A 24571-nucleotide genomic window follows, 5' to 3' on the forward strand; every position below is an offset into this window, starting at 1 on the left:
AGATCAGTTCCAAAACTGGAAAACTGTACAGGGAACTTTAATAATGTCAGATGCAATGCAAAATGTCGTAATGCTAAACGTGGATTCATCTGTGAAAATTACTAAAGCTTATTTTTACGTGTAACTAACATCAACAGTGGCTTAATCCGATTCATAAATTATCGAAATCACTGTAAAATGTAGTAAATTGTAACCTTAATCAAGCACCTAGCTAAAAATGAACAACTGTTTTTATTTGTAAAATGTTGTCAACGCGGAATACCGTTTTCGTATTTGTTCCACTACGCTATTTCTTATATGTTCTTCTTCTTGTTTGCTTTACTTCGCCAAAGAGAAAGCGGTGTAAAATCGCAATTTTGAAACCAGTGCGACAGAACCACCTTATTAGAGATGTAAGAGTGCAGCTAACATGATGCCAAAGTCGGAACTGGAAGAGAAAATAACCCAGGGACTTAAAATGCGTTCCAAGCTGACGGCGATATGATAACGGTGACATCCAGAGTGCTATGGAACAAAAACGCTCCAGGAATCCATAAAAAAAACAAACAAAAACAAACAAAAAAATAGAGTTGCAGCCAATTTCACGGACTAAACGAGAGAAAATGGGAACAAACATCTATTCTTAATGGTTTCGGGGAATAACAAAACGATCATCACAAATAAAACGTGACAAGGCTCAAATGTCAAACACAATGCATATGGAATTTTGCTGGTGTTAACTTCTGCGTGGCCACCTTCCAACGTAGTTTGTTAGACAAGAATATTTTGTTGATTTACAAGGTGGTTTCCTACAATGACAAGATGGTAAAACTTAATTGACTATATAATCTGGAAGGATTACTATATTTTTAGTAGCTTGCAGGTAAATTTAAATTTAAACTCCAATTTATGTTATACGGCATCAGCCAAGCCATTAAATTTCCTTGAGGTAGAAGAAAATTACAAAAACAGTTGGATTATAGAGATTACAAATAAAAATAAGACTTGAATTAGGATGAAACATCAATTTAATCTTTGAAGTACGGTATTATTATCATTATTTACTTTAATATTATCATTAATTATTTATTTATTCTTCGCTCATTCCGTTCACGGCAATTTATGCGCATGCTTGTTCGCACTTCATTCCCATTCCGCTGACCGCTACGTTTCAGACGGTGGATTAGACGCCCGTGCTCTAGCTGCAAAACAAGACGCAAAATTATATTATTTAAATATTTATACTTCTTTTTCTTGTAAATTTTTATCTCAGTTCAGTTAATTCAATATCATTATATACATTGCCATTTCCGAAAGTATTATTGGTCAGTTCGGTTTACAGCCTTGAACCTTATTTCATAGAAGCTGGGAATATAACCAAGGTGAAGTTGGAAAAGGAGTAAACAACATCATTAGAGCGTCTTGCTAATTTTAAGAAAAGCGTTTATTTTAACGGTGTCGAAGTTTATGTTAAACAACGTTGGGTTGAGGAGATTACAACAGTAGCTGGAAGAGCCTGATTTTATTCATTTATTTCTCAGCCTTTACCTTCATGCCACCTTTATTGACTTAAAGTGGATTAGGCATGGGAATGATAAAAGAAATCTTCAAAATTAACCAGATGGTTTATTTTCTGCACAGTAAAAGATACTTAACGCTTGCAAGGGCACTACACAGCTTGCGATCTAAACAATCGTTAAATGAAATTAAATTAAGAACTTTATTAACGTGTCGAAGTCGCTAGCATAAAATGTATACTAATTGGGGACACCTAACTACGACTACTTACCTAATAATTAGTAAAATATGAAATTCATGTACGTTTGTAAGTGTTTTAAAATATATATATAAACAGGGTCATGCAGTAAGATCAAGTATTAGTTGTTACATATAGAACAGTCTCTACAAGTACTGTCTAGCAGGCTTGTGAAATCAACCAATTTGATGCGCTTTTTGAAAGTGTGCAATGATTCAGAAGATCGAATGGATTTGTCGAGTTTGGACCAAATGACAGGCTATGTTTGCCATAAGCAACAGTCCGAACTCTGGGTATCATGGTGAAATCAGAATTTCTAAGGTAATACTGAGAATTGGTAAGAACAAATAATTCCGCAATGTAAGGAGACGCCAGACCATTTTTGACTTTATACATTATGGTTGCAATGGCTTGCGATCGTCGCGTACAAAATAATTGATGTAGTACAATGTTCGCTAATTGGAATATATGCCTGAGTCGCGAGCGAGCTAGCATAACCAAGCTTCCTTAGCTTCAAGCCAGCTGTTCAGGCAGCTGTTATGAAAGTTTATTTAAGAACGTTTTGCATATCTTGAACAGCCTGCCAGCCATCCAGCCTGCCTGAAGACCACCTCGCTTCTCAGTTACATAGGTCGGACATTAGCATGTCCTCCCAAAAATGCTTCAGTTTTTGCCATTACATGCTCAACATTTGGACAATTTGTATCACATTATAACAGCAAAAGGGTATTTGATAAATCATACCACCCTCTTATGTGAGACTTGACTAATCATCCCTACAGTTTTCGCTCTTTTTATCTCTTACAGTTGTATGGTTAAGTTAATATCTGACTATCACCGACATATCAAGAGCTGCAAATAAGACATAGTTTAGGAATACACCTCAACTATGGGAGGAGTAAGATATTTTTCAACCCTTTTTTTCGTTTTAAATGCTTTGCAGTTCAAACTGTGACTTCCTCTATGGCTGTTAGTATTATTTATGGAACTCCACAAACAATACCTTTCAAAAGATATATTGTATGGTGGTCTTTGTGTCTATAACTACTGTCTCACAAATGTGTGGTATTCCTCAAGGGGGGTGAAAGGGTTAAGCGCATCTTACAGATTAGAGCGACAACTTCTGAAGCTGGTAAAGTGGGCCAATGGTCGGAAAAATGCTGACACGAGAGATATATTCTACTGTTAGAAAAAATTTTCTAATTAGAACTTACCAGAATACCATTGACCAAGGGGCCAGGCGGGAATATCTTCATTGAACACTGCGGTTACCGTTTGCCCTCCCTTTTTAACCTTTACCTGATACAAAAACAAAAAACGGTTATTCTTGACGTCCATTTTCTTGACGTTTTGGAAAACTAAGTAGGACAACATCAATGATACGTTCTAGTTTAGTTCAAGCGATGGGAATTGAAAGATGAGCGCGTGAGATAAAGAAAGGACCATAGTCCGTGACCTCCCAGTTACCGGTCAAGCGCTCCAACCACTGAGTTACAGAGGAACTAATGGTCGGTGTGGCCATTCATTAGGGGAGAGGGGAGGGGGGGGGCGTGTTATAACCGACACGAGTGCTGCCTGCATATGGTGTTAAGATCAGCAAGGTTAAAAAAGGATCCTGTCTGAGTGAAGATCAATAATAAAATATGGTAAATTTTGTGCTCAGTAAAAAAATGTGAAAGATGATATGTTATCATGCCGTTAGCAAGGACAAATAAAACATGTTATTTTTTTCTCAAGCATCTGACCGGGCCGGAATCCTAATTCCTCGAATTTGATTGGCTAATCATACGCTCGTGACCGGTTCAGCTTTTTACGATACGGCCCACGGGCCGGATTTTTTCCCCGCTGCCTAAATTTCGCTCCTAAAAGTTAGCCGTAATCGTCAATCTTTTGCCTTTTTTACACATCAATCGAGTGGCAAGTCCAGGTTGTTTGTAGCTTGGCGCTGTAATGGCGCGTAATCCTGTGTTTCTCTCGCCGTAAAATTTGAGTCAATTTCAGTCGAGTTTACCTCTCTGATCGTAGCTGTATTTAGGAGAATTTCTGTGGAAGACACTTAACGAGTTTCCTCGCTTTCTGCTACTCAATTTACGGTAGAAAGGTATGATTTCAAGTGATTTTAAAAGCAACGACTGACAGAAATTGTTTTTGTAGTAAAACTTCAAACTTCGCACGAAGTTTCACACCGTAAAAACAATTTTGGAGAACTTAACTGGTGAAATAAATGCAACTAACATTAAGTAGTTCGAAAAAACCAATTAACCAATTAACTGCGGGAAAAAAAAATAAACATGTTATTTGCCGGCTTAGGGTCGGTCCGTATAATGAAAAACTGTGACCTCGGGCTTGAAAATGCTGCCCTCGACCTGCGGCCTCGGGCAGCATTTTTAAGATCTCGGTCACAGTTTTTCACTATACGGACCTCCCAGCCGGCAAATAACATATATGGAGTTTTCAACTAGAAATAATACCCCAATACCTTCTTAAGGCTCCACACACTATTTCCCTGGGTTTTTCTACTTGCTGATAGATGAACCCTCCTCACAGTTCCAACATCAAGATCGGAGAACTCGGCTTTAATCACGAACAGGTCTCTAACGAAAACAACCACAACAAAAACTATCAAAAATTGGTCAAAGAGTGCTTTGTAAATAACAATCAAATGCGTCATCCTTGATCTCCTAAAATTTTAAGTCCACAGATATTTCGTTTGTAACCACTTGCAACAAATTCCGACTCAATTGGACCCTTTTGAGAAAGAAGCAACACACGCTGGGGCTTGGGAAAGAAAATGATCACTACTGAGAAAGGCCTGAGTTTTAGTGGTATATATATCTACGTGTTGTATCAATTTTGGATAAGTTGTACCTATAAACAGATTTGGGTGTTATATACCTTATGCACATACTAAAAGCAGCATTTAAGCCAAATCTGTATATCGACACCAACAGCAATTATTTTGACACCCTGGTCCTATCATACCCTTGCATTTCTGTTGTTGGCTCGGTCAAGGCGTGGTCTTCCGTTTGTTTGTCCCCATGTCCTTGAATCCTAACTTTCAGATTGTACTCGTTGTTTACAAATGTCTCCTCGGTGAAAACTTCAATTGTGTATGTAACTGTTGAAATATTCAAAATGATTATGAATGTAGCAACCGCCACTGAAACTTGATAGACTACACAAGAATCTGTTCTAAAGTGAAACCCTGCATTACGGCCACCTCCTTAACACGCTCACCTTGATATGACAGCCACTTTATTCTAGGTCGGTCATTTTCTTATTTTCTTATTTAAAGAAACACTTTAATTAATACGGTCAACGCGTAAATATGGCCAGATTTTCGTGGCCCGTGTAGCCGGATTGATGGCATTTCATCCTATTTCGCTATAACTGGAATGGAAATTGATTCCGTTGCACTGCTCACTTGCAGAGGAGTAAATATTTCACCCAAAGTTACCATTGCTGAGACAACAGCCAGAGTATAACATAACGTCAGTCTTTTGGCTTAAAGGACTATTGAGTTGAGTTACTGCTGATTCACAGGAGTTACGATTTTTAACGGCAAATATGCAATATGTCCTCGGTGATGTTTTCCTTTCAAAATGAATTATTTGGCAGGAATTTCTATTTTGGAAATGGTCAGATTGAAAACGAGTAAGGATACTGACGCATTTTTCTCGGAAAAACAAAGGGTTAAAGTTTGGAATGTGGCGGTACAGCCATGCAAACGAAAAATTCGAAAGAGCACATTCTGCCCTCTTACCAAGCAAGAAAAAAGAACATCGCGCGTTGTTAAATAATAATTCAACTTCTGCACACCTTAGAACAATCCGTTAAAATTGTATCGAGAGCAGTCTACACATTAATTTTTATATCAAAGGTTCTGTCCTGGATTTTCTTCTGCTTTTCATAAAATAATTTGTGTCATCTTGAGCAGTTTGTATTACGCTAATTAATTTACATGCATTAAAATAAAATTCAGTGTTACCCGGACAGGTCACAAATCGTTTCACCCGAGCTGCAAGGAGATCTGCGATGTTGTTAAGGTTGCTGGAAGTAAAATCCTCGTCTATAGCATCATTTGGTTCAGTGACGATCCCTTTTAGCTCCTGTATTCGTTCTGTGTTGTCATTGTTGGGAATAAGGGCTCCGACTATTTTAACCTTGTCATTGACTCTCAACAGTTTTGCAGCTTTCTCAAGCCTGAAGGTGTCCATAATGTTTCCACTCGCACCTCTTCCATGTTCCGCTTTGCCGTCTGAGAATATTACTAGAATCTTGACAGTTGTTCAAATTTAAAGAAAAAAAAATGAGAGCCACGGTTAACCATTCGTGAATAACAGAATTTAATACTTGTGATCTGCTAACTCGTAGTGTTTGTACAAGGCAAAATGTCTCAAAATTTGTAACATTCTACCCTTAAATTTTTAATCCTGAATAGTATTCATGGCTATAATTGAATACCTTCAAATGGCCATGCACATCGGGAAAGAAATAAAAGTAAAAATCACCTTTGCTGTGTCGTCGCCTTTTCTGTCGTCTCGTCGATTTTGAAATTGTTTTAAGATCATTCTACTTAGGGCCCGTTTTAAAAGGTTTTTAGTACCACGACGTCCATGATTGTATTCTCTGTCCATATAACTGATTGTATCGGTTGCGCTGCCAAAACAACTCATTCGCCTCGATTTAGCGTACGTTGCCAGTGCAAAGGTGAAGTCAGTTGACTCACTACCTAGAAGAGTCAGCAGTCTTCGCACCACCGTTTTTATGTTTCCAACTGTCGCTGTGGAAATATCCTGACTGTCTTGAATAAGAACAACTACATCGGCTTTGGTATTGCAGAAATCACCATCTGCAATTAACAGCACTATACATTAACATAATAAGGAACTCAGGACCCTGATGACCTCCATTTTGTATACAAAGTGTAGTGCAGATGACTGGGTGCACGAAAAAATACTGAACCAGTCTCAGTTTCCTGTAATGCTGATCAACCATGTGTGGCTTGAAATACATTTGCCTTTTTTAGTTCATCTATTTCCTAACTACTGAAGACAACAGTCTTATATCAAGACTATCAAGCATTGCCTATTTAACAATTATTCTACAAACGTGCATTGAATTCCAGGTGATAGACAGACAAAAACAAGCACAATCAAACAACAACGATAAAATGCTGCAATATCTACTCAGGCTCCCCCAACCTCTGGTCAGTTCCCTGCTAAATTGATAACTTTGTTCAGTTGTACTATAACAGTGTAAACTGTCGTTCGAGTGTATGAGACAACTAAAGATCAAAGTTCTCCAAGATGGGATTGAAAAGTTTAATTAACCTTTTAGGAGAAGGTGGACGTTGCTTTGTTTAAACCGCGTTCACCAATAACTGAAGTGTCTGCTAAGAAATACAAAACAAACCATATCCCTAGAAATTCGAAGTTTTCATTTCAAGTTTCACAGAATCGTCCACCTGTTACTGCACATGATTTTTGCTGTGATGTTACCCATCCAACGTTATCGGAGCTGAACGCATCTTTGTAGTGCTTCATACACCGGACCATTTCCATGTCGCAGATACACACAGCCTGTCTACACTTGTTCGCCTCCACATCACTTGAACGATATTCACTCACTGGAGCTACGAAAACAAGTCAACATTGGGCACTGGCATAAAAAGGTAAAGTCTGCATACGAGCCAAGTGGCTCATCAGGCTGGAGCTTATCCCGGTTTCTGTAGCATGAAGCGACTATGTATATTTCTACTCCCCACTAAGTGGGATGCTAGTCCACCGCAGGGTTACCCCAGCATTAAGTTCACCGGTGCGCATTTATGCACTTGGGGGGAGAGAGGCACTGTGAGAGTACAGTGTCTTGCTCAAGATCACAACACAATGTCCCCGGCCAGGGCTCGAACCCGGGCCGCTCGATCCAGAGACGAGCGCACTAACCATGAGGCCACTGCGCCTCCCCTTTGGGCACTGGGATACAAGTAACAATCTATGAAGCTATTGCATGCGCACTTTTTGGGGGCTTTATAATGTAAGAAGGCTGTAATTTGCTTTAAAAGAAAATGCTTTTATACACGTAAACAAGCATTTTTAGTTAGGAAACATTTCTTCTGTCACCATTTTTCACGATTCCTAAATAATGATCAGGAAAACCCTGCTATATATCATTTGTTCATAACAGATATCCCGGCTATGATATACCTAGTTTGCTAAGATTCCTCTGAAATCTTGCTGAACGCTGCATAATCACAGTTTATCAGCCAACATAAAACTGCGTGTAATTGACACCTTACTAAATTAATCAGTTGAATTTCTTGGCTCATTCATGGAGGAGAGGGCTCGACTTTGGAAATACCTAATTTTAATCTTAAATTTAAAAGAACTCTTTCTCTTATTTATCAACTAAGTTATGGAACAGTTTGCCCTCTCAGGTACGTCTTTCAAGTGATGTAAATGACTTCATAAGTAAATTGCAAGATCGCAGCTTCTGTGGAACGATTGTAGAACGTGTCTTTTAGCTTCTCTGTCACGTTTCACGTAATCTTATAGTTGTTTACTTTTTTTTGTAGGGCTTAGCAAATCACATGTTATGTATTTATTGCTAATTTTCATATCTCTATTAAGTTGTTTTAAAATAGAACAACATTATTGGCTAAAATATAATAATAACTATAGCTGTAATTACTATAGTTCTCATTTATACACTTTCTAATTTTGAGCGAGTTATTAGCTACTCGACGAAACTTGTTAAAATAAATGATTGATTGATTGATTTATCCTTGAGGAATATTGTCTAATTTTAGAAAACCCGCGCGATGTTGTAGGATAACCGTTAATCATAAGATTTTAGAAGTGCACTGAACTGTGGCTGGATACTATAGTAATCTTTCCCATTCTATATTGTTTAGATCACATCTCATAACTAGCATTCATGATTGTTTAAATATAATTATATTGTTGTTGGCTTCAACGACAACTCAAAACGATAACTTAAAATACTTTCTACAGTTTCAAGTAACAATATTCTGCACAAAATATCAATAAACTTACAACATCTGTAGGTATTCGTTTCGTACTTGAAGTTTCTGTTCATGTTATCTAGATTACCACCACACTTGTCATTGTCTTGGAGTTCGTTCTCACAAAAATCATGGACTTTGCAACAGCTAATTACAAAAAGATACAAAATTAACGATGAAAAAAAAAAAAGATGGACGGGCAAAATGGAGAAGACAGGGTTAAGAAGGAAAAGAATAAAAGAATGAAAAAAGCAAACATAGAAAAAGAAACAGAAAAAAAAGAAACAACTCGCTAGCTTTTCTTAGACCACTTGGGTAGAGAGCAAGCCAATCTTAATGTAATTAATATGGTAGATTTATATACGTACTAATCAAAGTTATCCACGACTTTTCCTTGTCCTCGTGGACCACACCAGCAACCGTAGTTGTAAACACCAAGAACATCAGTGTCACTGAGACCTGTCACTCTTTGTACCAAATTTTTCACTAGAATTAATCTTGGTGTTAACACGGCGGACCTCTCTCCTTTGCCTTCTGAAAAATAATTTTAAAAATGTTCCGCTATTTTGCTAGATATATCTTGTTGTGTTTGTCCTTTATTAGGTGACGGCTTTTTTGTGATATCGACCATTTGACTGTTTGTCCGCCAACCCTGCCTTTTTAACAGGGATAAATATACTGGCTATTTTCAGATCTCTTGTAGATCCTACGTGGGCAGCGTTTATCGTACGCGGTCCCTTGCAGTTTCTGGTTTCTATTTTATACGTACAAATGAACAATAATTACCTGCTGCCAAATCTGTATCATTTAGTCGATCATGCAGTATTGATGATGCTCGGCCTGTTAAAAACACGTACCGATGATAAATAAACTCCATCGACTTCTCACAACTTCAACTACACCCTAAGTATAGGCAGAAAACTTTCTTTTAGGTAATCAATTCCTTCAATCGGTATGGCTTTTTCGTTTATTTTAGAAGCTGTTGATAAGTTCATCTTTAGACTGGAGGGGTCTCGCCGAGAATTGTAACTCCCGAGTTTTAGGCAATCAAAATAATCTACTCAAATCTAATGGAAAGATAGTAATGAATGTTGCAACTACGTTAATCATTTGCGCCCAACAGAAAAATTATTCTGATCAGAAAAGTTTGATGTTCATGACTTCAGTATGCTGCAGTACCAATACAAAATCCAAAGTAGCGAATTGATAACAATATGATAGATAAATAAATAGTTTTAAGATGTGACAATAACGGGAATAGCGTATACTGGGGCTAAAATGAGAAACAAACATTGCAAATCAATTCTTAACTTTTTCACTTACGTTCTTGATGCTGACATATTTCAATAAGATTTCTAAAAGCTGTTATATGTAATCTTTAAGCAGGGAAATTAACGTAATTAAAGTTACATAATCTTATTACCAAAACTCAAAACCACGAGAAGCATTGCACATCCCACAGTGGAGACAATCTTCATTTCTGCGCTGTGTGAAGAAGATATGATGCGCAATTAGTGGCGTACACTGGAGACAGTGCTGTCAGTGGATTTCTGACTCGAGAAATTTAGTCTGCACCGCTTAATCACTACTTGTACAGGACATTTCTCTGATTTGCCTTGCCATCGCAAAATATCTCCTGCCTCATATTCTTAACTGAAAGGTTCAATCTCTGCAGCTCTAGAAAAATGAAACAGATAATAATAATAAAAAAGGACACAACTCGGTTTTCCTTTACAGTCTGCTCTTTTTAGTGGATGAAGTATTGATATATGAAAAGGATAAATATTATCTTAATTTTCTAGAAAGGCGCGTAAATGCACCGAAAAAACTGGAACAAAACAAGACGGTATCAATTTGTGAAAGAATCTGCTTACTTCTGACTTAAAACAGACGAATTAATCTGTTTACTGCGGTCTTTTGCTTGGAAAGGAGTTCTTCAGTTGCTCGTGAGCTCATATAGTTAATTAACGCCAGTTCATAGTCACAATACATAATATTAGGTAATTGTAAAAGACAACCTGAAGTTTAAATTTTTAACGATGTGCAGAGCAAATAGATAACTTAGACACAAGATTCAACCTGCAAATCAAAGCAGGGGGGAACATATGTTAGGGACCTAGGTTATTCTCCAATGTTTTCATGCGTTTTGATTATCGTAGATGAAAACTTCAGCTTCTTTAGCTTTGGAAAACCCTACCAGTGGAAAAAAATTGCTCGGATATTAATCTCTCTGAAACGTGAGTCACCAATTATTTACATAATCAATTGTTGAAGTAATATACCAAACACGAAAGAGATTGGTAAGATTTCCTGATAGGAAGCAGTTACGCGCGACAGGATGTGCTACATCACATTTTTTAATACGAAAAGACAGTTGAAAAGGCAACCAAGCTTAGATTTTCGACGATGGAAGAGTCAGGTGAACTTAAAAGAAAACGGAAATAAAAATCGCAAAAATCTCTGCCTGTTTAGGATTTCCTTTGTTTAAACGAAACGCATTAATTATCGATAACATCGAGAAACGTTCTAAGAATAATATATAGCACTATTCGTTCAAATACATGTAGCTTTTAAGAAATCACTGACAATTACTATTATTACTTCTTTCATACAGCAAAGTTGACGAGTTGAGAAATGAATGAATTTCATACAACCTAGATGGCGATTTGTTTAGACTCGTACTTCCATTTTTTTTAGCCTCTCAAAAAATCACCACCTGTTGAAATCACGGAATTGCATATTACTGTTGATCACGGAATGCCAATAAAATTTTAGCGTGAATGGATTGTGACGACGAGACCAAACTAGTCATTTTTTTTTTTTTTTGCAAATGAGGTATTATCTAAGTGAAATCAATTAAAAGGATTGTCATTTTAAAAAGGTTTACATAAACGGCTTTTCCTCTAACAGAATATTAGCTTCAGTGGTTTATCTCAGGAGACGGCGTGAAAACTGACACTAACCTGGTAAAGGGTACTGTGCAAGACCTGTAAACAATCATACCACCATCACAAGACTCATGAACCAAAAAGAGAGACATCTTCTTGCATACCTTTGCCTACGGTTTGAATATTTGTTGAGTACATTACAGTTTTTTCCAATCTAAACATCAAAGAACAACGCTTAATCCTCCAAAGTAGGTTAACATGTGTTCAGCCTGGTTGCTTTGCTGTCGGTGTCTGGTGAAATGCCTTGATAGCATGATCTAGAGAGAGGAACTAGAATTCGTGCAGAAACTCGAGGATAAGGATAACTTTCTGGTAAAAACATTTTTATCATTTTGATTTAATCGCTTACTTCTTATCTCTTACTTGATCGTTTTCAGGTTGATGATGAAATCTATGGCTCCCTTCAAGATCATTGCTAAGTTGTTCGTTATTTCCCAAATATCAAAAGGTTGGACTTAATTGTTAAGCTTTTTACTGAGAATTTCGATTAATAAGGGCTCAGTTAGCTGTATGTATTAAGTGCAGCCATTGCATACGTAGTGATCATTTTGGGGGATTGTCATTCTTTTGGGTTCAAGTGCGAGTTTCGGATTTGTGTTTAATTGTCACTATTTTATGATCTGAAGCTTGTACTCGGGCTAGTCTACATAGCATTCCGGTACTGCTTGAATCTTTCTGTTTTTCGTGAAAACCGCTTGATTGCTAATGATAACACTATGCATTCATGTTCTAAATTCTTGTTATAGTCAGTGTAGATCCTTCTCCAGTATGTAATACTGTTACTGATTATGGTTTTCTTAGAAACTAAGGAATATTATTTCTAATTAAATCTAACTCTTTCTTAACAATTCGGGCTCAAACAAGCTGTCAAAGTTTTGGGAAATCATGAATTTCATAATTTGGAATTCTATTGCATTGCAAGTATTCTGCCGCCACAAACAGAAAAAATAATGCAATGTCTTAAGAATTCGGGAATTAATAAACACTTTTACCTGTGAAACGAATGGTAAAATTCTTCAAGCGAAAGCTTGGCGTGTGTATCGAGCACTTTTACTCTCTAAAATTGACAAACAACTGCAAACTTTTGACCATAATAGCACTGACTTAAATTCAAACGACTTTCATTTTTTGAAAATCGAATACAAAGTAAAAACCTTGTTCAGTAAGAACTAGCATGTCGATAGACAGACATAACATAAGCATGGGGGTGTGACAATTTCATTAAAAGAGTGCTTGGCCCCAAAAGGGCACGAGTGCTCTATCCGCCTGACTTCAAGATCCGCAACCAAAGGAACAATTTAAACACCTACCATTTAGCGGCTGATTCTTCGTGGACATTTTCAAGAATTCCCCGTATTTCTTGGTCAAATTGTGGTTAAAATATATTAGTAGTTGCAAGAAAATTGCGTTCGCGGGAACTTGGGAGGTCAGAGGAACTTTTGGTTTGTTTGTCGAGGCTTTTTTTGCTTTTTTTTTGTTGCGTTTCTAACCTTATTTGGTCGATTTGTGTTTTATTAGTCAAGTGTACACATGATTAATTTCAAGCACAATATTGAGCGGTAGAGTTTTGCTGATTTTTCTCATATGACCATGCGGTTAAACGTTTCAGCTGTAGAAAGTTCACCTAGCGGCAGCGCGGTGAACGACTGCTATACTTTCCATGATGCTGACAGCACATGGAACGAGGCCCGTAAGGCTTGCCGCGAAATAGGAGCTCACTTAGTTACCATGGAAACCACAGACGAGTGGAACAAAGTGAAAGGCTTTCTCGCAGATAAAGTGACTGAGTCCGGTAGTTACACTCACTATTACATTGGACTCCGTAAAGAAAGTGGAACGTGGAAATGGACCGAGGCAGGATCGCCTGGTGTCACTGTGGCGACAGATGACAGCCGCTGGCAGAGAGGCGAGCCTTCTGATGATTCACGGGAACTTTGTGGCGAAATCTGGTATCCCAGTTCAGGGACCCAAGGGCATTTTAATAATATCATGTGCGATGACAAAGATGCAGGTCAAGGAATTACGTCAACACGTGGATACATCTGTGAAAATTATTGAAGTTTAATTCTAAACTAAAATTAACTGTAAGTTTATGGCGCACCATGTGTAGAAAAATTGCTTTTTGACACGTTATGGGAATAGGTCGAAATAGGTCGAAATAAGTAATGTAATATCATCATGACGTGTAATTACTAGAAAAACACGAGGATCCGTTTTAAATTCGTTAGATTACGAGGTTCAGTTTCTTTGTGTGTTCTAGTTCACCAATGAGCGGTCAATAAATAAAAGACATGATCACCAAAGCATATCTGACTTAACTATAATACAAATATGTCATAAGAAGCAGAGCAGGAAAACAAAGATAAGTACATTTAACAAATTGACGTTAGTATTTTACAATAATAAATTGTCAAATTGTCCGCTCTCGCTCGTTGGCACATCGTATAAATTATGAATTCATGTGTCTGTCCCCTTATTAAAAGTGAAAATTAGCCAATGAGCGCGCGAGAATTTCTGTAGTTATCGTAAAATCGGATTTCGAAGTAATAGGGTGGAAGAGTCGACAGATGACTCTCAAAAGAGTTTACGAGCGCGTTTACACGCACTAATTTTGCCTCAAACGGCTTTTTTAAGCAGGATAAAATAATTTAGTAGACCCGTGTACGCTGAAACTACTCTATGATCCCTGCGCGCACATTTACTTACCGAGATACAGGTAAACTATTAACCCTAACCAAAAAACAACAGTTGCAATTGATTTGTAGTTTAGGTGGCACCGATTTGCTGTTATTCTTCACAGTGTATTGCTTGGTCGTTTGTGTCAGTTCTGCCGCACTCTCGAAAATGTTTTCCCGAGCTTTTATGTTTGATGAGTGTGAAATATTTTCCGTTATAGAAAGGCTATAAAATTTTACCACGTTAATTTATATGCAAGATTGATTACATGCAAAATTGTCTCGCAATAAGGGCCATAGCCAGAAACAAATTATGACTGAGGCAATGTCCATGACTAAATTCTATTCCCAGGTATCTAGCAGTGTTTTTCTTTGCTTCGAAAAAGAAACAACAGAAACGAAAGAAATGACAGTGGCAAGTGCCTCGGTATGCCTTATACTGGTTAGCACCCTGGCAATTGGTTTACAACTGATCTTTCGTTTTGCCCTTTTAACGTGGAAGGTTAACAGAATTAATTTCTGATGCCTTGTGATATCGCGCCTTAAATCGCGCACGCCCTTCCAATACCTACCTAGCATAAAATGGCTCTTATTGGACAAACGTTCAGCCGATAATAATATAAATGAAGCTATCTCGAGCGAAAGTATAATATCTCTTAGTGCAGCACACTTTATTCTACCGTGACAGCCAATTATAGAATTGAGTTTGTGCTTTCCAGCTGAGAGCAACACGTCAAAAATGTTCTAGAACCGTTCAGAAAAGGTCTTCTTTAGTTTACATAAATGTGCTGCACAATCCACGCCTACATTCCATAACTGAAAGCGATGAATCTTCTGGTAGGAAAACAGGAAGATTTAACTTGAGCAAGAACGCGGAATCCAACATGCAGATAACCGCAAAAGTTAAGTGATGTATTTCAGAGCATATTTCTTTTGTATATACGTACCACGATTAAAAGCCACTTAAATAACATATTCTGGATTTCGCCTATTGTTCACAGTCGCGGGTTTGGATATGCATGTAACGCCCCGGGAGTACTCCGTTATATGGACTATATGGGGTAGGGTTTATTTTATGCTGCTATACCGAGCTAACGAGACCCAGCCGGGTCGAAACAGCTCTCCACGGTTGGAATTCTTGGCCTTCCGTTTGGACTCTATCATGTCGCGTTACGTTTTCTACGTAGTAATCAGCCTTGCGTCATTGTTATTCCACAAAAATAACGCCCACACACAGAAAGCTAATTTTGGGCATGTCTTGCTGTTCTTTGTTATAAAAGGCCTCATCTTTTCTTTGCCCGTCACTCATTCCAAGGCGTCTCGTCGTGACTGAGTTCATCGGTGAAGTTTGCGAGGTGAGTAATAGCGCTACTTTGCACCTCGTTAATATGACGGCAGGATATCTATGCAGCAACCTGCCATCATCACATTTTGTCAATGTAAGCTTATGTTTCATGTAAGTCAAATCCGTCAAAATATTAGCTTGAATCATTGTGAATCATCATTACTACTGAATGTTTGGAAAACTACACACTCTAGTTATTGGGATCGATAGTTCACGCTGCTTGCGTATTGCTTAATAACAGACTTACCGCTTTGGCTTTTCATTTGAGAACTAAAATAATTCAGTACATTCCGATACATCATAATCAGCCTCCTGGCGAAGAGTATGATTTTTACACAGTAGTGCAAGAAAGTTATAATAAATATAACAATGGATATTTCTATAGCGCCTATCTAGATCTGTTCTAAGCGTTTTGCAAAAGCAAAAGAGCTAAAAAGAAAGTTCTAGGAGACACAAAGACAGGGTTCAATGATAAAAAGAAAATAAATTAAAAATTCTTTTTAGCTAAAATAATAATTTTTAAAAAGATACACCTTCAGTTTACGTTTAAATATACTTGGATTATCGCATGAACGTATATCAGTGGGTAGTTTCTTCCAAAGTTCAGGAACTAAGACAGAAAAAGCTCTGGATCCACAGGTCTTTAGGTTAAAGTTAACAGGGTTAAGACGAAGTGTGGATGATGAGCGGAGTATTCTTAGTCTAGACGATGAGGATCGAGTTATCAGTTCTTGAATTTAGGTAGGAGACTGCAGATGGAGTGTCCTGTAGGTGAGAAGTAGAATGTTGAATTTGATTCGTTCAGAAATAGGAAGCCAGTGAAGATCGAGGAGGATGGGGGTGGTGTGATCGTACTTACGGGAACGTGTGATCAGTCGAACAGCAGCATTCTGTACAGATTTGAGCTTTCTGATGACGTACTTAGGGACATTATACAATAGAGAATAGCAGTTGTCGAGTTTGGAGGATACAAATGCGTGAACGGGGGTCTCGGTTGTTCTCGAAGATAGAAATTTTCTTCCACGGGAAATGGTGCGAAGTTGAAAAAAGCTGATTTGCAGAAGTAGTTGACTTGAGTACGGTCTAAATTATAAAGCCAATGAAATAGCAACTTATTTATCTTTTTGCCCTTTTAAAGCAAAGAGTATGATGATTATTTTTGATGTAGAAGTAGAAGAAAGTAAAGTCTTACGAGGCCAAGTGAAAGAAAACTGATGATTTTCATTTGCTGTTTGTTTTACCACCGCGTAAGCTGCGGGTCACTGGTCACGGATCGCTTCAGCCGCTGTAAAGAGAAACTGACTGGATATGCCTAGACAAGACATTGTACTGTCTTGGTAGTTACAGAGATACTTAGTAGTAGTAATATTAGAACAAGTGTTTATTAAACAACTCAATCTGCTGCACAACCTTCTGCGACATTCCACGCAACAGATAAATCTACTGGCACCGAAACAGGAAAAGTTACTCGAGCCAGAACGGAATAAAACGTGTACTGAGATAATCAGCAAGCTTAATTGTTTTTAGTTCAGAGCATATTTCTTTTGTACGTACCCTGATTAAATACCACTTACGCCCGCGCACATTTCCGTTCTTAATAATATCATTGGGAGCGTCTGTCGCCTTTTGTGTTGTAAAAAGTCGTACCCAAGCTTGCTTGTCAATCATTCGAAACTTCCCGTCGTCAGTTTATCGGTGAAAGTTTGCAGGGGCACACAAAATGTTCAAGAAGGAGAGAAATAACATTACTTTAGGGATATACGACGAGCACTGACTCTGTTGACGTTTGTGAAATGTAAATTTGACTAATTGACTTTAAGTGTTCAGAAACGAGCAAAATTTGGCGTGATAAGCGATCCTAGTTTTTTATGGTTAAATTGTTCTCTACAATAATTGTGCGATAGTTAGAAAACCATTTCTGGTAAAAAGGGTTGTTTGTAAAGAAAGTCAACTTTGAAGTAAACGTCATCAACAGCAGTGAAGTCTTGTGATTTGAAAGAGATTATTTTTAAGAAGTCTAGTAACAATACAACCACTTTGCCGGTGTTAAATCAAGCAAGGATAATTTCAAAACAACGCTTAATTTATATACTGAACAAAATGTTGTGTTAATAGCAGTTGGTAAATACTTTGTTTTATGTGTGTACTTTGGGTTTCCTGTGAACAATTTCGGCCTGAGCGAATTTATCCGAACTTTAACCCCAGCGTGATGTAAATGGGCCTTAAAATTGAATCACGGCTAAATAACAGTAATGTGCCTATTAATACCACCTGTCGGCGAAACATCCACATCTTAAAGAATTCCAGCTATGTTAAGGCTAGGCCTGCGGGGAGTGAGCTAATTTTCAGCTCTCACCAATTTAAATTGGTATTCTTTAAATGCAATTAGACAATTTTCCCAGCTAGTGGTTTCTTCCATAACTTTATGTTTTTGTTTTAGCGGCTGTCTGCCTTGTTGGAATAGCACGTAATCGCTACCTTGACTAATTTACTTTTGTTCTGATAGGTTATTGAGTAGTATATTTATACTCATTGAAACCCCCACGTCTCCCTCAAACAATGATCAGTTGACTGATTAGAATCGACATTAATTGATCTAAAGAAGGCAATAAGTCTGAGACGCACCACTGAACAAGTCAGTGTACAAGCAGTAACTGCCTCGGTCACAAATGAAGGTGACACCTTTATACCATTCTGTGTTGCAGCTATCACTATTAAAATGTTAACTGCATGATTGAAACTTCATCAATCTGTAACAGTCAGTGTTATCGACAAATTAAATTGTAGGTTATTACAGTCTGTGTCATTCTGTAATAGATTGTTCTTCTTACTTTTATTACATAGGAAGTTCACCCGTCGCCAGATTCCAATATGAAGCGTATGTCCGAAGGCTGTGAGACTCCTAATTTTGGCAGGTTCTATTCGCAGCTCATAGAGTTTTCTAAAGCAACGGAAGACAAACCAGATTTCCAAAAGAGCTTCGACAATATCAATGGTTGGGTGAATGAGCAGAAGGAAAAGAAAGGAGAAGACAAGATCCAGAAAGTTGGCGAAGCATTGAGGACCACTGTGAATGCACTAGAAAAGCTCAAAACAGGTGACCCTTATGACGTAACGTGTGGTACCTTGGAGATCATTTCAAGCATTGCGACAGTTGCTGGGGGACCTTTTGGGGTGGCATTTTCAGCGTTGTGCAGCATTGCAGGAGCTATCGTCTCATCAAATAAGCCAGCCAAACCAAGCGTGGTGGAACAGCTAGCTCAAGTGGTCCACAGTGAGTTAAATAACTTCTTCGACAAACTGCAGGGTGCAGAGCTGAGCGGTCTGGAGGGTCGTGTTAAGCGCCAAAAAACTCGCCTTCGGGAGATGAAGGGAAAGGAAGAACTGGACGACGAGAATCTGTGGAACGATTATGATCACTTTATGGGCCAGCTTCAATACAGAGTCAACTTGCCACTCCAATTCAAGTACGGACCGAACCTAGAGCAAGATCCTGACTTTGCAGATTTCGTGAGGGCTGTGGTGACGTACTGTAGGGCTTATACCTGCTTTATGGCGCTTCTAACAGTGGCGAGAGCAAAATTTCAGGAGGTTGGCGACAGCAGCGACAAGATCGACGCTATCAATCGAATTATCAACCATCGACAAACAAACATCAAGGAAACGTTGACTTTCTTGTCAGATAAAAGGTACCTGAAGTTCATCGGGCGGCTTCCATCAGAGGGAGGAAAGTTGACGAAAATTCTTCTCTTGGCTCGAAACCCAACAGCAAAACAAGTCGTCGAATCAGTTAGAGGTTCCCTGGGTCTTACCAAAATGGCTAACTCGGTTGAAGTGGAAAAAGCGGTCGGAAAAGTGTCGCGCCAGACAGTGAAACTGAAGTTTAATGGAGAGATGTTTGGCCAAGGACTTCGTGGTGTCTTAGCAGCCTTTGACGCTATCGGCATCTTTATGGTTGGTTCGGCGACCACGGTGCTATTTATCAACGAGACTGATTATCCCATGAGGATTGTATCGGGGACCGTTGGTTGGCCAAAAGGAAACCTGGAGTTCGTGGAAGACGTCAAGCCTCATTCGTACTATTCCAAAGTAATTTGGAGCTTCACTGGTACGTTCTCCACCGGTGGGTATATCAAGATCGCCAACAATGGAAAGCTGAGCTCTGCCCCTGCTGATGACGACCCCAATGAAACTGACGTCAGAGTAATCGAGTTTGCCTTGTCTTCCCCATATGTGGCTCCTGTTAAAATAAACATCCAAGACAAGACGGACTGTGGACGAAGTAAAGGAAAGGACACCTACGACAAGATGGCTGACGACAAAGGAAAGACATTGTATTGGAAAAAGGGTAAAGAGCATCATCTGGCCAGAGCAGAAGTATTACGCACCACGCCAGAACAATTCCTAGATTGGTTCAGATTAAGAAAATTTAATATTGTTCCTTATACTTCCAAAGCAAAGGGGACCTGGTGCTTTATTGTTCAAAATTTTGATCCTGACCAGGATCTGGAAGAAGAAGAAGAGTGAATGAACTGTTAAGAGCTAGAAATGAACAGCCAAGAGGAGAAAGATTGATAGTGGTTAGTTTCTCTTTTGACTGAACAATTCTTTATTCTTTTGTTTACTTCTTAGTGTGTAATCGAAGGAGGAAATTTTTCCCTGTATTATTGCAATGGTTGATGGTAGCGTTCTATAAAGAAAGCAAATGTTAATGAAATCTTAAAAAATATCCCGCCGTCTTTCCGAACAGCGGCTGCTAATCCAGCCAATCCCTCATCCCTCAGTAATTCTCCCAAGCATTCTCTAATTCATGAAGAGGCAATTTTCAATTTTGATCCTACATGCTCTCTGTAGGGCTATAGCATGCGAGTATAAAACTTAAAAGAAGAAATAGGTTGTTTGTTTTGTGCGCGTTCGACTGCGCGAGCTAGTCTGCTTCAGTTTTGGTTGTATCTTTTAGCTAGTCTTTTTATTAGTGCTAAGCATTTTTTTACATTTGTTCAAACGTATTCTCAAAATGTTCTTAGTTGTTTCTACTCGAATAACTATTGTGATAGTATGTTACGAGAGATCTAGATTTACTTGTGAGTTTACAGACGTCTTATGTAGGCAAGAATTCTACTTTGGCCTATATAGTCCTGCGTCAGTATTTTAAGTGTGTTTTTTTTTTCTAATATATATATACTCGAGTGCATTAATTAAGTAAGGTTTTCATAGAAATAATTATATTCACGAACTAAGTGTGTTTTTCTTCAAAATATCTATCCTCAAGTGCATAAAGTAAGGTTTTAATAAATGTAATATTAAGTATAAAACTTAAAAGAAGAAATAGGTTGTTTGTTTTGTGCGCGTTCGACTGCGCGAGTTAGTCTGCTTCAGTTTTGGTTGTATCTTTTAGCTAGTCTTTTATTAGTACTAAGCATTTTTTTACATTTGTTCAAACGTATTCTCAAAATGTTCTTAGTTGTTTCTACTCGAATAACTATTGTGATAGTATGTTGCGAGAGATCTAGATTTACTTGTGAGTTTACAGACGTCTTATGTAGGCAAGAATTCTACTTTGGCCTATATAGTCCTGCGTCAGTATTTTAAGTGTGTTTTTTTCTAATATATATATACTCGAGTGCATTAAGTAAGGTTTTCATAGAAATAATTATATTCACGAACTAAGTGTGTTTTTCTTCAAAATATCTATCCTCAAGTGCATAAAGTAAGGTTTTAATAGATGTAATATTAAGTGCGTTTGTCTTCGAAATATCTATCCTCGACTGTATCAAGTAAGGTTTTCATCAAGACATCTACGCCCGCCTGGAACAAGTTCAAAAAGTGTTCTCAAAAGACATCTTTTTCCTTGTGTGTATTAAACGTGTCCTCGAAGACATTTGATCCTCGCGTGTAACTTAGCGTGTATTACCTAAGAAAAGGTATCTTAAGCAAAAAAGGTATTTACGAAAAAAAAGTGTTTATCTAACTGTGGATTCCTTACACTTAACTACTGGGTATGGTTAATAACAACAGCGATCGATTATTCGCCGTAGCTGCTTGCTTATTGCTCAATAACAGACTTACCGTCTTGGCTTTTCATCTGAGCAGAGCAAAATAATTCAGTACATTCCGATACGTCATAATCAGCCTTCTAGTGAAGAGTATGATTTTTACTATACAATTTCTGACAGAGTAATACAAGAAAGTACTGTCTGAATAACAAAGTCAAGTGTAAAGGCAACTGATTTAAAGGCAACTGGTATGACCATTATTTCTGATAGAGAAAGCCTTACAAAGCCAAGTGAAAGAAAACTGGTGATTTTCATTTGCTGGTTGTTTTATAACCGCAAAAGCTGCGGGTCACGGGTCACAGATCGCTTCAGCCACTGTGAACAGAAACCGACTGGACATGCCTAGACAACACATTACACTGTCTTGGTAGTTACAGAGATACTTAGTAGTAATAATATTAAAACAAGCATTTATTAAACGATTTCATCTGCTGCACAACCTTAAACGACATTCCACCCACCAGATAAATCTACTGGCACCGAAACAGGAAAACTTGCTCGAGCGAGAACGGAATCGAACATGTGCTGGGATAATAAGCAACCTTAATTGTATTTAGTTCAGAGATATTAGCCCCTATTCTCTGCTATGTAGCGCTAAATTGTGACATATTGGACCTTATTTTCTGCTATGTGCCCCAGAAATCTGCTGTTTTTTGAAAATATGTTTAAGGTAGAGTTATAGAATGCAACGTATGGTCATAGTGACATATTAGACCCCATTGTCTGCTATGTGACTCAAACTTGCGCTGTTTTTAACTAGTAGTTTTAAGGTTGGGTTATAAAATATTACTTATGGCCATAGTGACATATTGGACCCTATTCTCTGCTATGTTCCCCAAACTTGTGCTGTTTTTTCCCAGTAGTTTTTAGGTTGGGTTATAGATTGCAACGTATGGCCATAGTGACATATTGCACCCTATTCTCTAGTATGTGCCCCAAAGTTTTGCTGTTTTTTGCTGGTAGTTTTAAGTTTGGTTAATTCAATGCTACTGATGGCCATACTGACATATTAGACCCTATTCTCTTCTATGTGCCCCAAAGTTGTGCAGATTTTTGCTAGTAGTTTTAGGATTGGGTTATAGAATGCAACGTATAGCCATAGTGACGTAATGGACCTTATTCTCTGCTATTTGTCCCAAAGTTCTGCTGTTTTTTGGTAGTAGTTTTAAGGTTGGGTTATAGAATGCAACATAGGGCCATAGTGACATATTGGACCCAATTCTCTGCTATTTGTCCCAAAGTTGTTTTTTTGGTAGTAGTTTTAAGGTTGGGTTATAGAATGCTACGTATAGCCATAGTGACATAATGAACCTTATTCTCCGCTATTTGCCCCAAAGTTGAGCTGTTTTTAGCTAGTAGTTTTAAGGTTGGGTAATACAATGCTACTGATGGCTATACTGACATGTTAGATCCTATGCTCTGCTATGTGCCCTAAAGTTTTGCTGTTTTTTACTAGGTACGTAACTTAGATTCTCTCGACCTAGAGTACTATTTGTTAGGTGACTTAAACTGTAATTTGGCCTCTCCTACACCTGATGCAAACACTCATCGTTTACTTGAGATTTCGGATTTATATGGGCTCAAACAACTGATTAATGAACCAAAGCGTGTTACAGAATCCTTATCTACATTAATTGACTTGATCTATACAAATTATACAGAGAGGGTAGGCTGTTCTGGAGTGTCCCATATTGCCATCAGCGATCATAGCCTCGTCTATGTTTATCGGAAACTATCTTCTGATTTACCATCTAAGGGACACTCTTCCATCTCTTACAGAAATTTTCGAAATTTTGATCGTGAAAATTTTCGAAATGAAATTGCTCAGCAAAATTAGTCATTCGATGAATCAGAAGATCCAAATTTGGTATGGTCAAACTGGAAAACAAACTTTTTGCGCATTGTTAACTCACATGCTCCTCTTCGAATTAGACGTACTAAATTGAACAAAACACCCTGGATTAATTCAGCCTGGAAGAAGGGTATGCGTTGTCGCGATGCTGCTAAAAGAAAAGCGGTAAGAACAAAGAATCCTCAAGAATGGGCCAATTACAGAAAACTCCGAAATCGAATCAACAATGAAGTGAAAACCACTAAAGCATCCTGTTATCACAATAGTTTTATTCAGTCTGAAGGGACTTGGAGAACCATAAATAACCTCATGTCTCGTCGTCAGAACAACCAGAAAGTAAAGGAAGTGAAGGTAAATAACATCTCTATCTGTGACTCTAACGAGATTTCCAACGTCTTTAACGAACATTTTTCAACTATTGGGCCCAGACCAGCTCGTCAAATACCTTTAACTTCGGACGAGGAGTCAGTTTATTTAAACTTTGTTCCTAAAAACTACAACAAGTTCTCTTTTTGTCCAACTACTACCAGTGTTGTCTTTACTCATCTAAAGCTAAAGCTACAGGGCTAGATAAGATCTCGGCTAGGTTGATTCGTGAGCGTGCCGATATTATCGCAGGCCAGTTACGCGATCTGTTTAATAAATCCCTAATGTCTGGCATATTTCCTGACGAAAATGTGCCAGAGTGACTCCGTTGTTTAAACAGGACGAGTCATTTAATCTAAACAACTACCGACCTATCTCAGCGATTTCCGTAGTCGCCAGTGTTCGAGAGGATTGTGTACGATCAGTTATACGATTTCTTAAATAGTGAAGAAATCATCTCTGAGCAACAATCTGGTTTCAGGTCTTTACACTCAACAGTTACTGCTCTCCTTGAAGCCACTCCCAGCTGGGCGTTTAATATCGATCGCGGCTACGTCGATTTTGTAGTGT

The 24571-nt window shown here is 38.1% G+C and overlaps 3 protein-coding genes across 3 annotated transcripts; 2 read left to right on the top strand and 1 right to left on the bottom strand.

Annotated features, from left to right (window-relative positions):
- Positions 1-998: 998 nt before the first annotated feature.
- Positions 999-10431, bottom strand: LOC110062739 (uncharacterized). The gene is made up of 11 exons (XM_089286104.1): positions 10183-10431; positions 9546-9599; positions 9128-9293; positions 8791-8906; positions 7203-7370; positions 6247-6587; positions 5724-6012; positions 4718-4853; positions 4215-4329; positions 2950-3034; positions 999-1181 (listed from the first exon to the last, which is right to left on the bottom strand). Exons 1-11 carry the CDS (start codon positions 10235-10237, stop codon positions 1144-1146), a joined length of 1563 nt encoding a protein of 520 aa, XP_089142230.1. The 5' UTR covers positions 10238-10431; the 3' UTR covers positions 999-1143.
- A 2740-nt stretch (positions 10432-13171) lies between these two features.
- LOC110062701 (CD209 antigen-like) lies at positions 13172-14009 on the top strand. Its single transcript, XM_020769648.2, has one exon. It carries the CDS (start codon positions 13292-13294, stop codon positions 13763-13765), a length of 474 nt encoding a protein of 157 aa, XP_020625307.2. The 5' UTR covers positions 13172-13291; the 3' UTR covers positions 13766-14009.
- Positions 14010-15460: 1451 nt separating this feature from the next.
- On the top strand, positions 15461-21613 carry LOC110062713 (uncharacterized). The gene is made up of 2 exons (XM_020769662.2): positions 15461-15737; positions 18572-21613. The coding sequence occupies exon 2, from the start codon at positions 18599-18601 to the stop codon at positions 20252-20254; it is 1656 nt and encodes a 551-aa protein (XP_020625321.1). The 5' UTR covers positions 15461-15737; positions 18572-18598; the 3' UTR covers positions 20255-21613.
- Positions 21614-24571: the final 2958 nt, after the last annotated feature.

Source organism: Orbicella faveolata, unplaced genomic scaffold (assembly GCF_042242905.1).
Source record: "Orbicella faveolata isolate gen_17 unplaced genomic scaffold, um_ofav_v1 contig_14, whole genome shotgun sequence".
Lineage (NCBI taxonomy): Eukaryota > Metazoa > Cnidaria > Anthozoa > Scleractinia > Merulinidae > Orbicella > Orbicella faveolata.

Coding starts and splice junctions, on each gene's coding strand:
- LOC110062739 (XM_089286104.1), bottom strand. CDS start 10,237: ATGAAGATTGTCTCCACTGTGGGATGTGCAATGCTTCTCGTGGTTTTG. Junction 9,294..9,545: donor TGATACAGATTTGGCAGCAG/GTAATTATTGTT, acceptor ATTATTTTTCAG/AAGGCAAAGGAGAGAGGTCC. Junction 8,907..9,127: donor GTCGTGGATAACTTTGATTA/GTACGTATATAA, acceptor TTTTGTAATTAG/CTGTTGCAAAGTCCATGATT.
- LOC110062701 (XM_020769648.2), top strand. CDS start 13,292: ATGACCATGCGGTTAAACGTTTCAGCTGTAGAAAGTTCACCTAGCGGC.
- LOC110062713 (XM_020769662.2), top strand. CDS start 18,599: ATGAAGCGTATGTCCGAAGGCTGTGAGACTCCTAATTTTGGCAGGTTC.